The sequence below is a fragment of the Pleuronectes platessa genome, chromosome 4 (genome assembly GCF_947347685.1).
Source record: "Pleuronectes platessa chromosome 4, fPlePla1.1, whole genome shotgun sequence".
Lineage (NCBI taxonomy): Eukaryota > Metazoa > Chordata > Actinopteri > Pleuronectiformes > Pleuronectidae > Pleuronectes > Pleuronectes platessa.
The window spans coordinates 21,142,742-21,156,628 of NC_070629.1; the positions used below are offsets into that span (position 1 = coordinate 21,142,742).

At 41.2% G+C, this 13,887-nt stretch overlaps 1 protein-coding gene across 1 annotated transcript; it reads left to right on the forward strand.

The window, feature by feature from the left end:
* Positions 1–6,562: 6,562 nt before the first annotated feature.
* mapk4 (mitogen-activated protein kinase 4) lies at positions 6,563–13,426 on the forward strand. Its single transcript, XM_053421269.1, has 6 exons — positions 6,563–6,635; positions 7,774–7,856; positions 8,895–8,973; positions 9,217–9,430; positions 9,516–9,681; positions 10,145–13,426. Exons 1-6 carry the CDS (start codon positions 6,578–6,580, stop codon positions 11,102–11,104), a joined length of 1,560 nt encoding a protein of 519 aa, XP_053277244.1. The 5' UTR covers positions 6,563–6,577; the 3' UTR covers positions 11,105–13,426.
* Positions 13,427–13,887: the final 461 nt, after the last annotated feature.

Genomic DNA, 13,887 nt, shown 5'->3' on the forward strand with positions numbered 1-13,887 from the left:
ATTGACGCTTTCCAATGTCAAGAATGAACTTTGAACTTTGAACTTTGAAATCAATCTATATCCAAATGTATCACCACAAGACACGTATGATACACTTGACACAATTCTGGTCAGTAAAAATCTCACTTCAAGGTTCACCAATAGTTTTACTGGAGTTCTGACTCAATTCACAAAGCAATACGATATGTATGATACATAACGATATGTTACGACACAAAATGATACGTAACAATACGAAACAATAAGATTAGATAAGATAACAGAATTACAATCAAAACGTATTGGTTATGATTTGTATTTTTTCATTCATTCTCTAATTCTTTTGTGTTATAATCACACGTTATAACTGTAAGTACAAGACGACATTGTCCTGATATCTGACTTTTGTCCTTGAACAGGTCACGCCACTCTGCTGTTCTACCAGCTGCTGAGGGGCCTGAAGTTCATCCACTCAGCGAACGTCCTGCACAGAGATCTAAAGCGGCCAACATATTCATCAACACGGACCAACTGCTGGTCAAGGTCGGAGACTTCGGGCTGGCAAGAATAGTCGACCCGAGCTATTCTCATAAGGTAAACTACGAGGAGCGCAAAGAGAACATACAAACACATAAACAGATCGTGTGAGGTGTGTATAGATTATGGTATATACAGTGTTATCTCTCATGTGGAAATCTGTCTCTGGGAGCTTTACAGTGTTTTTACATGCACTGCAGAGTCCTCTTTAACTGATCTGATTTAAAAAAATGTTAATGCATAAAGCTTTCTAAAGTGTTAAAACTATAAATGGTTGGCTCAGCTGTATACTGATAATTTGGGCGAGTTATTTTGTGTTCATCCACAAGAAAAACACTTTTACTAATGAGCAGAAATGACATGCAAGCTGGAGTTTTAGACTAATGATCAGCGCATGCCCAAACTTTACAGCCGGAACCTAATTACTCTTACTCATTTTTTTTGGGGCATGCAAATGCAGCCCATGTGCCAAGTTCAATTTCTGACGAGAGACCAACAATTCCCTGTGATCGTTAATCTTGTTTGGTTCACACTCTCTTGACAAGTTTCATGTTTATTTACCATCTTTAGAGGACGAGCCAGCGTGAAGGTTAGATCTCTGTCCACATACTGTTGGATGCATTGATTGGTTGCTTTTTCATATTTGTTCCAAAAGAAAATCATACTGTAAATATTAAAGTAAGCACTACAGCGAGATGTGCCCTCTCCTCTGCTCTGACACAGTGGGAGTTGTTCTGCTACTGATGAATGAGTCTATAGGGAGATTATTGTCAGATTAAAACTTTACCTCTGGAAGGAGATAGAAACTTCCTCTGTAGGATCTGTCCCTGTGTGGTTATCAGACAGCTGCTCACAAGCCCCTCTCCTTTGTGTTGCAGTGGAGACAGTACGAGGTGGAAACTGTAGAAAAAGAATCCTCATGTAGAGAAATCTGCAGCACTGCACTCGTTTTGTACGCCTCATAATCAAAACGCAATAATTTATCTGTCTGATGCGTTAATGTGGCATCTCAGGTGACATCACTGGTCTGTATGTGAGAAAAGCTAATGTTTTATAAAGTATCCTGACAGCCTAATACATCAGACTTTAAAAAATGTCAAACTTTGAAAAGTGTGTTTCTCCTTAAGAAACTGAGAAGCTGTCTTGTTCTCTTCGACCAGTTTCTCCAATTACACATCCCCACGTCTAATGTAGCCGACCTGTGTGTTTCACAATGGGCCTCCTCCCAGCTCAAACCCTGCTATGTACATCGTCCTCCCAATCGTGATATCAAGTTCTGTGCTAATCAAACCCTGTGATTAGCCTGTCTAATGTAGATGAAGGCTTGTGAGAGATTAATGGGACAAGTTAGGGCTCCGCTGTGCCGTGTCATTATGCAAGGAGATCCCACAGCAGTGCTGTTACACTGGCAGGACAGGATGTGTGTGTCGATTGTCATTGTTTTTTGTGTTCTCTGGGTCTGTGCATGAGGAGAGGAGCCGTTGTGAAAGGCAATCTTTGTCAGCCCAGAGCACGGGACTGGGGGGGACCAGCTGGGCGCAGACACAGGAGGTACATTTGGGGGGGGGGGGGGGGGGGAGATGAAGGGGAACGCCTGGAGTGGGAGGCACAAAACAGATGAGGGGCAATGGTGAGAAATTTTGAGTCGTGGAGGTGTGAGAGAACAAAAGGTGAAAAGTACAAAGGGAGAAAAAGACACAAAGTGCAAAGAGGAAAAACAAGTAAAGGGAGGGAGGCTTAATACATTGAGATAGAAGAGAGAATAGTTGTGCACGACAACAGAAACAAGGTTAAAACTCTGTGTGTGTGTGTGTGTGTGTGTGTGTGTGTGTGTGTGTGTGTGTGTGTGTGTGTGAGTGTGTGTTTGGGGGCACACACACTGTGTACCTACAGTACATAAACCAGTCTGTCAGAGAACACAGTGTCCAGAGTTTACACTGGATAGATAGATAGATAGATAGATAGATAGATAGATAGATAGATAGATAGATAGATAGATAGATAGACAGATACATAGATAGATAGATAGATAGATAGATAGATAGATAGATAGATAGATAGATAGATAGATAGATAGATAGATAGATAGATACGTACATAGATAGATAGATACATAGATAGATAGCTAGATACATAGATAGATATTTTTGTCATTGTTCCTTAACAAAATGACCAGAATTGTGTGTAGCAGTGTTTTTGTTGATGTGTGTATGTGTGTGTGATGATGTGTGTGTTTTGTAGCAGTGTGTTTTTGATGATGTGTGTGCAAGATGATGCTGGGGCTATTTATGATGCAGTGTTGACACCAAAGCAGATGCCTGCAGTGAATCTGATAGCATAATTTCTTTTATTTAATAATGCAGAGCTGTGCTGCTTTTTCAGAGGTTTGTGGTAATGGATGAGCAGCTCTGACTACAGCTGAGGAGGATATTCATAAATAGTGGTTACCCTCCTATTGGGCTATAAAACAAGACCGGGCTCATTTATACTGCACTCAGATTGGTTTCATATTGTGTCGTGTGTGACAGTCAAATTGGCTGGTTTAGATTTATAGTTCTCACCATGAACAATCTTTTTACCATCTACCTATAATTGCACCAAAAGTTCCTTTTCGGGCCTTTGCCATTTTTATACACTTTCTTATTGCCTCTACAGTATCTCACATGGTCAGTGTGCTCACAGCAGTTTTGTCAGGTCACTGTGACTCTGCAGTGAATTGAAATGAGGCTGTTTGACGAGCTGTCTCGTGGAGCGCCTCTGACTACACACAGACAAACATTGACTCAGGTGAGGGGAGATGATGGAGAGCAGGAAACAGAGGCACAGAAAACATTATTTGTGGTGTTGTTTTCAGTCAGCACCGGTGGGAGCTTATGGCGTCTCTCTGCAAGTGTGTGTGTGAATGTCACCTGCGGAGGTGTCGCTGAAGCCGCCTAGAAATAATTCATGACCAGGATGAAGGATAGAGGGATACAGAAGGGAGATGAGATGAAAAGAAGGGACAAACATAAAGACACAGCACAGTTAAAAATAAGCACATTGGAGCAGAAGCTGGTGGGACAGGAAGATGGGAAGAAACAGGAGAGAATGCTGGGTGAAGAAAAGTGAGCGATGGGGTGAAGTGTGAACAAAAGAGGGAGGGTAGCAGAATGTGAAACAGTGAGGTGGGGGGGAAGTTTAGATTGAGGGAAACGGATGGAGAGGAAAGTAGGAGGTGATGCGAAGACGGATTTGTCTCTGCAAGACTGAGGAGGTGATGAAAGGAATGAAGAACAGGAAAGGAAGGGGGGAACTAATACGTATTTTTTATTATTTAACATTTGTGAAAATAATGTGTGAACATTGTCAAGAATATGTTTCCTTTTTCTGTGTAAAAGTTTCCAAAGCTGTTTTATGGCTGACTTTATTATCATCAGTTATATCAAATAACACTCCAGCCATGAAAAGGAACCATGGCCTGTCCTTGAAAGTCACTGAAAGCAAAGCTCATATTTAGACAATGATCAGGAAACGTGGAAGAGACGGGGCGATACAGAAGACAAGGAGAGAGCATGTTTGTCAGACCTGCACTGAGCACTCAGCATCAGTTTCTGCTGTGTCATCTACTGGCACACACACACACACACACACACTCACAGAGGAGACAAGGCACAGTGATGAGGGAAGAACATGGAGGGGTAAGGTTCAGCGAGGGCAGAGTCGGCCTGGAGAGAAAGAGAGATAGAGAGATAGAGAGAGAGAGGGAGTTGAGAGCATAAAAGGAGTAGGTGAGAGACACACGATGGTGGGGTGAGGAGAGGAGGAATGACAGGGGAGTAGAGGAGGCACAAGAGCAGCATAGGTGCGAAGAGATGAGAAAGAGGAGAACAACTCAGGGAGCTGTCAAAGTGTTCTCAAGTCATAGCTTTTCATTAACACCTTTAATATAGCTCATTCAACACAATGTGGGCCCCTCGAAAATCCTCATACAACCCTTTTTGACATTTAAATAAATAAAATCTATTTAGGGGCACATTGTTGGAAGTGATTGAAAGAGGTGATGTGTATAAGTGGGAACATTGGTGTGGGTGGCGCACAGAGGATGAAGGCTTTGAGTCATCCCTTAACCTAGTGATTTAAATACAATTCACTACTTTTTTTAAACCATCTCCGAAAACAAAGAGGAAACTCTCTTTTCAGACGTGAAGTAAAGTATACATCCATTTTTGGGTTAGACCTAAAAATATAATTATCAGAAGGCTTTTGCCCTCTGTTGTGTCATGTTGTGGTGGTGTTAACTGTCATTTCTGACATCCATCTTGAGCATTAAAGCTCATCTGGGCCAGGTTAAATCCACTGCTGTCTATACGGCATCAGCCTAAATAGATCAAAGAAGAAGCACCAGATGGAGCGATAGAGTGATGAATGGTGAGACAGGAAATGGAAAACAGAGGGTGTAAGGAGGAAGGGTGATGGGAGAGCAGAAGCGGAGGAGATCAGTGATGGTGGAGGTGGTAGAGAGGTGAAGGAAACTATTCTAGATACTTCAAAAAAGGAACCCTGCCTCGTTTTGAGGGCTCATATTCTTATGAAAACGTATTTTGGCGTGCTGACACATGTAAACAAATATCATGTCGTCCATCTTCGTATACCATCTATGGCGTAAACCCAGTTGTAGTTATATTTTGTTATTTAGTTTACTAGTATTGTGACTGTATAGAGATCCGAGATCCGAGGTCGGAAAACAAAGATGATGTAGGAGGAGTAATTTGTAAGAGGCAACAAGAGCATTGATGGTAACAACAGGCAAAAGCGTCTCATGAATATATCTTGTTAGAGTGTGTGAGTATGTTTGCCTGTGGCTCATCTCTATGCAGAGCATCATCAGCGTTATTCACAAGGTGAACATTCTACTAAAGTAAGAGGCAGGAGGGAGCTGTCTCTAAATGAGAGGCCGCATGTTGTTGTACAGCAGAGCATCAAACACGCAGTGGAACTCAGGGTAACTGCAGGTCGAGATTCAGAGAATACATTTTCTGCTGCGGAGCGTATTCAGAAGCCAGTTTCGCAACATGATGAAGCCTTTGTGGGTGTAAATCAAAACATCCCCCTTTTAGCTCAAACTTTTTTCCCACTCCTTAAAAAACTTATTGCGTGCTGTATTGTGAACATGTGCAATCTGAACTCCTCCTTAATGCAGATGATTGTTTTGATGGATTTATTTTCATCATTGTGTCATTATTATACATTATTATGTGTCCAGCCCTAAACAGGCTTACAGACGCCATTATTTAGTACAAGAAAGAAAGTGAGAAGCCAAATATACATTACAAATAAACCATCCAGTGGAAGAGTTCCTGTTCTCAGCTTTGCAACTAAAGAGCTTTTATTCTTCCATAGGTTTGCTGCAACTTATGATACAGTGCCATAACTGGGCTAGATTTGAATACGTGATAGTAATTTTGGTTTTGACACTATCTTGTAAGCATTTTTCTCAAATTGTAGCAAGTCACTTTCTTCTAATTGTGTTCAAGCTGCATAATACATTGTCTTTACATGTATTTTAATTCAAAAACCTTTGAATTAACCCTGTTTTCAGACTAAATAAATGTTGGTGTTGGTTTGTTTGTTTGTTAGCAAGATTACACAATAACAACTGGAAGGATTTCCAGGAAACGTGGTGAAACGATGGGCGAAGTGAAGAAGGAACAAGAAATTACATTTTGGTGCAGATCTGAATAAGGGGCCGGGTACAAATCTTTGTGAATTTCCAAAGAAGTAATTCATGGATCCTAAAGAAAAAAATCTAATAAATATATATATAGGGGACTGTTTTCTATATGTGCAATTTGGAGCAGCTTGATTCAATTCAAGAGGACTGTTCGGCCTTGATGGAGCCATGCACTGCATTGAGTGACGTTCTAGTTCTGTTGCACTTTCCTTTTTTTTTTTCTTGTATTTGATCTCTCACTTACCACCTCCCCTTCTTCTCCAGGGCTACCTGTCTGAGGGTCTGGTGACTAAGTGGTACTGTTCTCCCCGTCTGCTCCTGTCCCCCAACAACTACACCAAAGCCATAGACATGTGGGCCACAGGCTGTATCCTGGCTGAGATGCTGACTGGACGCATGATGTTTGCAGGTACCTTTATACTGTTTGTCATGCAGTCCGCCATCAAGACCGACCGTGATTAACAGAAACATTATGAATTTGCTTAACGTAAATTTGATGGCAAATAACTATGATCATATCATTAGCAGTCAGCAGAGACGTTTCATTACTAAAAGACCTTTTTGGGAAATGCGTTTCGAGGAACTGGCAGGTTTCCAGATTCACTTTCTGGTATTTGAGATTATTTTGCCCATCTGTGTGGCCTTGTGTGTTTTACTCTCATTTAAGTACCTATTATATAAAAATATATTTAGATATGCAAAGTGTATTTGGGTGATCTTGCGGCAGAAGCATAAAAATCAGTCGTTTATGAGCAGCTACATGAATAGAGAATATAAATTGTATTAAAACACATCCTTTATGTTCTATATTAACTTATCTGAAGATCTAAGTTGCAGAGATTCAAAGGAAATTGTCTAGCGACTGTTTCAAAGTATGAAAGGTGGCATCAAATAAGAGCTGAGGAGAAATATTCTTCCCGCTGTCCTCCACTGAAGACGCTTCATGCCTTTGTTCAGCAGGCTACTTCTTTGTCTGACCGGAATACCAATGATGAAAGATGTAGTTTATCCTGACAGGATGATTTGACCTCCACCAGCCCCGCTACACCACAGGAGAGATGATGTCATAAACTCAGTGGCAATATTACTTCCCTGGTGTTCTGCTAGAAAAATAGATTTTAGACTTTCTTCTCAGTTAACCACCACAGGTCACATGGCACAATTTAATTTGGTTTAGAGGGCGAAGCAATGTTCTCTCACCCTAAAACACTTCAACTGTTTGTTTATTTCCTTGAGGGGCCAGGGTTTTGTAAGACTCTGAGCTAAAAAGATTTAAGCATGTTGCACTTGTTCACTCCTTCACATACGTTTTTCTCCACCAGTTGTCGGAAGAATACAAATAAAATGAGGAATTTTAATTTAAACAGCAAATATAATATTTGTGATTTATCAATGCAAATTTTGTAGAAACTGATTTTAATTTTACCATGTCCTTGTCTGGACAGCTTACAGCTCCCAATGATGTCTCTTGGCCTTTTTTTCTGCTTATGTAACTGATCGTCCGTCTCCTCCTTTGCTCGCCTCTCGTTGGCTGGTTCCCTCTGCAGGAGCTCACGAGCTGGAGCAGATGCAGCTGATCCTGGACACAGTGCCGGTGCTGAGAGAGGAGGACAGACAGGACCTGCTACAGGTGAGACCTCACATTGAAGATGAATGAGTGTTGTTCAGGGAGACTCCACCTCCGCCATATTTTAAAGACTTTCTTTGTAGAGGTGGAAACAGTGTGAGCACTAAGGCGGAATAATAATGGTGATAAAATGAAATATATATATATTTAGACATTCAGTTGATACTGCTGCCCCCTGCTGTTCTTATTTAGTAACAACACCAATTCCTTCCTTAATACAACAGAGCCATACTAATGCTTCAGGATTTAAACATTTAATCTGATAAAAAGACAATTAACCTACATGAAACATCGGACATTAATAAACGTTATTGGATGTTGCAAGTTGTTTGAGAAATGCTAATAAAATGGTGCTGGCCAGTGAGAGACGGAGATAATAAGTGAATTTAAAGTCCTCTTTCATTGAAAATCATGTTTTTAACCATACTAGCATGTCCCCCTTGTGCCTTTCATATGATCAAAGACATGTTGTCTGCAGTGTGGTTATTTATTTCCACCTTAACACTGCAGTAAACAAATATCAGTCTGAAAAACAACAGATTCAGACAGCCCAGATTTGTGATGTAACAATCCTTAGAGCAGGGGTCATGGGTCCGAGTCACAGAATGAGACTGCTTTCATGAAAAACCTTTCGAATGTTTGACTTTGAGGAACACTAGTTGTTCAAACCATGTTATTGCTGTGAAACATGTGGGTTGAACATAAACACTATACACTTTATTGAATTTACATTTTACAAAAGACAAAAATGAGTAGGTCCATGTTTTTACTGGCTGTGATATGAAATATACAAATTAAAAAAAGTTCATGGTTGACCATCCTCTGTACATTTTAAAAGAACGGGCAGTCAGTCAGGGTCAGTGTGTTTGTGTGGGGGAGAAATGGAGAGCGAAGTAAACATTACAAAAACCACCAAGCGCTCAGCCTGTGCTTTGCTTTCAACTAGAACCTGCTCGATAGTAGGAACAAATTAACATTGGGGCCTTAAAGGTTCCTCAACAGAGCCATGCACATCCTAACCCAAGTGTCATCCGTCCTCAGGTGATGCCTTCATATGTCAGTCGAGGATGGAGAGTCAAGAAGCCCTTCTCTGAATTGTTGCCTGAACTGGATGCTCAGGGTGAGCAGAGGGAATCGAGCAGTGCGATGAAGAGGACGGTCAAGCAGTATGAAATAGAAGGGGGGGGGGGGGGGGGATAAATACACCTAATGGTTTCTCAGAGCTGTGAAGGATAGAGAAAGGATAAACTATAGGGTGTAGAGGTTTTGACGCATAACGTTATGTTTAATGAAACAAACAACATGGTTGTTGCATTTTATTCCTCCTCCTCTTCCTCCCTCACTCATCCCCTCTCCTCTCCAGCTGTGGACTTCCTTGAGAGGATCTTGACCTTTAACCCCATGGATCGTCTGACGGCCGAAGCAGCCCTGTCCCATGCCTTTCTCCAGCAGTACTCCTGTCCAGAGGACGAGCCCACATCCTCACACCCCTTCCACATCGAGGACGAACTGGTGGACAACCTCATCACCGAGCAGAGCCTCAGCAACAGTCAGGCCTCCAGCATCCACTGGGAGAGGTGTGTAGGCTCCTGTTTTAAATGTAGATACTGTGAATGCATGTTATTATAAGACTAATAGTGCTTGATTTCTACCTTCCTGCAGGTATGAGAACAGTTTATCAGCAGACGTGTGTTGGCGGCAGTCGGGCGGAAGGTGCCGCTGCATGCCCCCTGCCCTTGTGACCTCTGACCTTGGTGACACAACGGAGGATGAGGAGGTCCAGAGGGACCCCCGGGCCAATTCCACCTCACTGTTAGAGGAGGCGCAGGTTTGTAATTTTCTCTCGTACTGACTGATTTGTGCTTGATGCAACATGATCTGATTTGAATGAAATGCACTGAGAGTTGTGATGGAGCTGATGAAGCTGATAAGGTTAAAGGGGACCAAGGATTTAGCTCAAGGCTGCAGGCTCAATATCATAACAGTGTAAGATTATATTTTTGGGATAATTTTACTAGTTTTTGATTATTATTTATCATTATAATCCTGCATATTTCTTGCAACATCCAGCCTGATCTGGTGTAAATGCTGTGAATGCGTTGTGGGTCTTCACCATCACTGTATTTTTACCAGTATCTTGAACTTTATGATGTCAAATTTGATTGCTGTTTCAATTAATAAGAAATCAATTATGAGTCAATGAAGTTCATCACATAATACAACCAGATTTAATTCCTCACTTTATCACATTCTTCCTCCCCCACCTGCTTCCCTCTGTCTGTCTTTAACAGGTGGACCCACGGAAATATTCCCACAGCAGCTCAGCTGAACGCTTCCTGGAAAACTCCCACTCCTCTCTGGAGCGGGCCTGTGGTCTGGGGCAAGGGGATCTGGACTGCGGCCGCTCCTGTGACTACAAAGTGGGCTCTCCCTCATATCTGGATAAAATTGCATGGAGGGAGGGCAAGCCTCAACACTACTCAGAGCCTAAGCTGATACTGGATCTGTCTCACTGGAAGCGCAACACTAACATCCTCCCTGAGCCTGCTGAGCCCATCGGTGGCAGCATGGAGGACCTGGGAGACACGAAGGAGGAGGAGGCAGAAGAGGAGGAGACGGGGGATTTGTTCCAGGAGATCTCTCGCTGGGTACAGAGCACCCAGTCCCATCTGCACTCGCCCACTCCCAGTCCATGTTTGGAGCCACATTCACCCTCCTGCTACACCTTCTCCCCCCCTCTCCCTCTCTCCCCGACTGATATCCCAACTCCAGTCTTCCACTACACAGAAGTTGTGCAGCAACCGTCAGCTGATTATGATGAACACAGACTAAGCCCACATCCAGCTCTTACATCTTCCTGCAATTCCCTTCCCTCTCTCCTCCCCACGTCTCCCACCTCTCCCCTTCCTCCTCAGTTAACTCCAACAGTTTCTCCCCCCATCTCTCCCCTACTTTTTCCTCCCTCAGAATCTCAGCCCCTCTCCTCTACTTCCTCCATTTCTCCGCCTTTCCCCAAGGACTCCATGGAGTCACTTCCTATCAAGCAAAAGGATCGTCTATTTGACCTGGATGTCTTCATATCCCGAGCACTGAAACTGTGCAGGCAGAACAAGGAGCAAGCAGATGGAAAGAAAGGAAGGGAGAAAGATGGAGGGTGGAGGGACGAGAGCAAACAGCCGAACATTAACAGAAAGGTGCCCAGGCTTCCAGAGTACAGGACTCCACCACCACCACACACCCCTAACTCTTGATGATTCATTTCAGCTTCAGGCCGAAAAACATTATTGCATCATGACGGGCAACATTTCCAAATGCTTTACATGGTGAGTTTGCTGCTTAAACATGAGACCTGAGTGTTTTCAGCAACTTATGTTGACTTAAAACTTCACTGAAACAATCCTGCAGCTTTTATCAAGATGTTCTCTCAGGTCAGAAGAGGTCAGACAGCATTTGGGGTAAATATAAATAACCATGCTTATAGCATTGAGTTGTCTGATGTGGAGTATTTAGAATCAATGAACTAATTTACGTTTGCGAAATGTTTGAATTGCTATAAGATAAATTTGACTTGATTTAAACTTATTCTGGGACACACATTTCCAACTAATGACATCTAGGGAACAGTTAATAAGAGATATGCAGGCTATTGATAACTAATGGAGAGGTATCACTTGGTTTAGTTTTGCTCTGTTTTTGCTCCTGCTGAGTTTTAATCGTTCAGTCATTTCTCAAAATGTCCGGCTGTCTTCCAAAGGTGATGTTCACCCAATAATGAAAGTGACGCAAGAAATACTTCCTCCATGTTTCTCTGAATGTATTAACTGAAAGGTAATCGGTCACATTATGATACATGGAAAAACCTTGAGGCTTTTTATTTGTTGATCCGTCAACAGTAACTTGATGAGCTCTGTCACTGATTCATGCCTTGTAAACTTGTATAAAACTCTTATCTTATTTCATTCTATAATATATTTCTTAAGACTATTGTCTTTTGTTATTGTGTCTGAAATATTTTAGTTTTATTAGTTGAACGCTTGTTAACTTGGAGTGTTATGTGTCATGTGGAATGCTCTGTTGTTATAATTTATGATTTGTTCAGCAGATTGTGCTCTAGTTTGATTGTTAATGATTGAATATCTTTTCTGCCTGGAACTGGGGTCATCATCTGCTGTTGACCTAACTGTGCTCTCCTCTCTGAAATCTCAAACAACATTATCATATATTTTGGAGAATGTGGATCAGCTTATACAGGAAATGATTTGCTCCAACAAGGCAACCAAATCAGGTAAAAGATACAATCTGAAACCGATGAAGGCCAATGAATTGTGTCACAAATACTCAATCGTGTGCTTCTGACTTGCCAAAATAATAAGGTAGTGGTTGGCAAATGGAGATATAGAAATTTGGGTTACTTTGGGTTGGGAAATTTCATGTTCCGCTTATTCTGTAGAGGAAACAGTTTCTCTTTTGCTCTGCTGTGGCTGTACACTTTGAGTAAATTAAGCCTATATACATCAGTCTGTGGGCTGTAAATACAAAAGGGTGCAGCTACTGGAAATGTCAGAGGTCACTGACATGTTAAAAAAAACTTCCAGGACAGATACACCGCCCCATAATTAGAGAAACATTCAAGCTTCAGTCCAGCATCTGAGACTGAAATCTGACGAGATTTTCTAGTTCAAGTCTCTCAAGACCTCTTAGATATCAGCTAAATAAAACTAGTCCATAAAATCCATGCAAGCCACACTCAGAACACTCTGCTTTTGTTTGCAGGATTTTATGTTTTCTTTCCCAGCAGTTTGCAGCTGTTAACAGGTACTACACATACAACCTTGCTCCCCGAAGTGTGTACTTCCATTATATCCGCAGCTTTTATACGCACTGTGGCCAACAAACAAAGAATTTTAGCAGATCATCACTTACACAACATAGTATGATTGCATAAGGATTGAGCCATACGGGAGAAATGGTAACGGTGCAACTTATAATACAGCAAAGCCAGGTCTGTTCTTTTATATTCAAATAAGACATTAAGCACATTTAGAGTCACTAGCACATTTAGAAATACAGGTTTTCCTCAGTCAGTACTGAAACTCCACCACTGTTAATGTTAATTTCAAGGTTTTAACCACGGGCAAAAGATTGCTGAACAAACTGACAAAAGGGTGAAGTGCAAAACTGTCCATTTTCAAGTCCAGAAGCTTTTAATTATTTATAAAAACAAATAAAATCTATTTTGTTGTTAAACTAATTAAAATTAATCGTTTTTTAACATATACAGGTCTAATGATCACATTTTGCTTCATACAGTTTCCTCTGCAGGTAACCTAAGCCAGCAATAACACCACTGACTCATAACACACAGTAACACATGTGGTTACTGAGCCTGAGTTAATTCTTTTAAATGTGTGAAACAATGTAGAAAATGTGCCTCTGTACACCTCAATGCTTCCAGCTTGCTGAATGTAACATATCCTCCTCTCCTGTCTGCATGGCTTTTCACAGATATTCATATCGCTCGTCACTTTGTGAAACCGTCGTATTTTTATGGGCTCTGATTTCTTTTGCACAGAGGCTCCAGTTTCTCATTTTAGAAAAGCTGTGAGGTTTTTAAATGCTCAGTATTGATTGATAGTTTCTCTTTTTGCAGTTTCTGCTTTTGCTGGACAATTAATAAACCAATAGTTAAACTATTATTTGATCTCATGTTTTTAATGGTATTTTGTAATGGTCAAATGTTCCCTTTTCTAGGGTCAGGGTACATTTCACAGACCAACACACAGATTTACTTCGATTCTATCAATAAGATAAGATATAATAAGATAAGATATGATAAGATAAGACAAGATAAGATAAGATATGATAAGATAAGACAAGATAAGATAAGATAAGATAAGATGAGATAAGATGACGTAAGAAAGTCCTTTATTATTCCCACAACAGGAAAATTAGCTGTGTTATATATAAAAAATAGACATTAGCAAAGTAATGACAAGCAACATGCAAAACTTATAAATGCAAGAGAACAAAATAT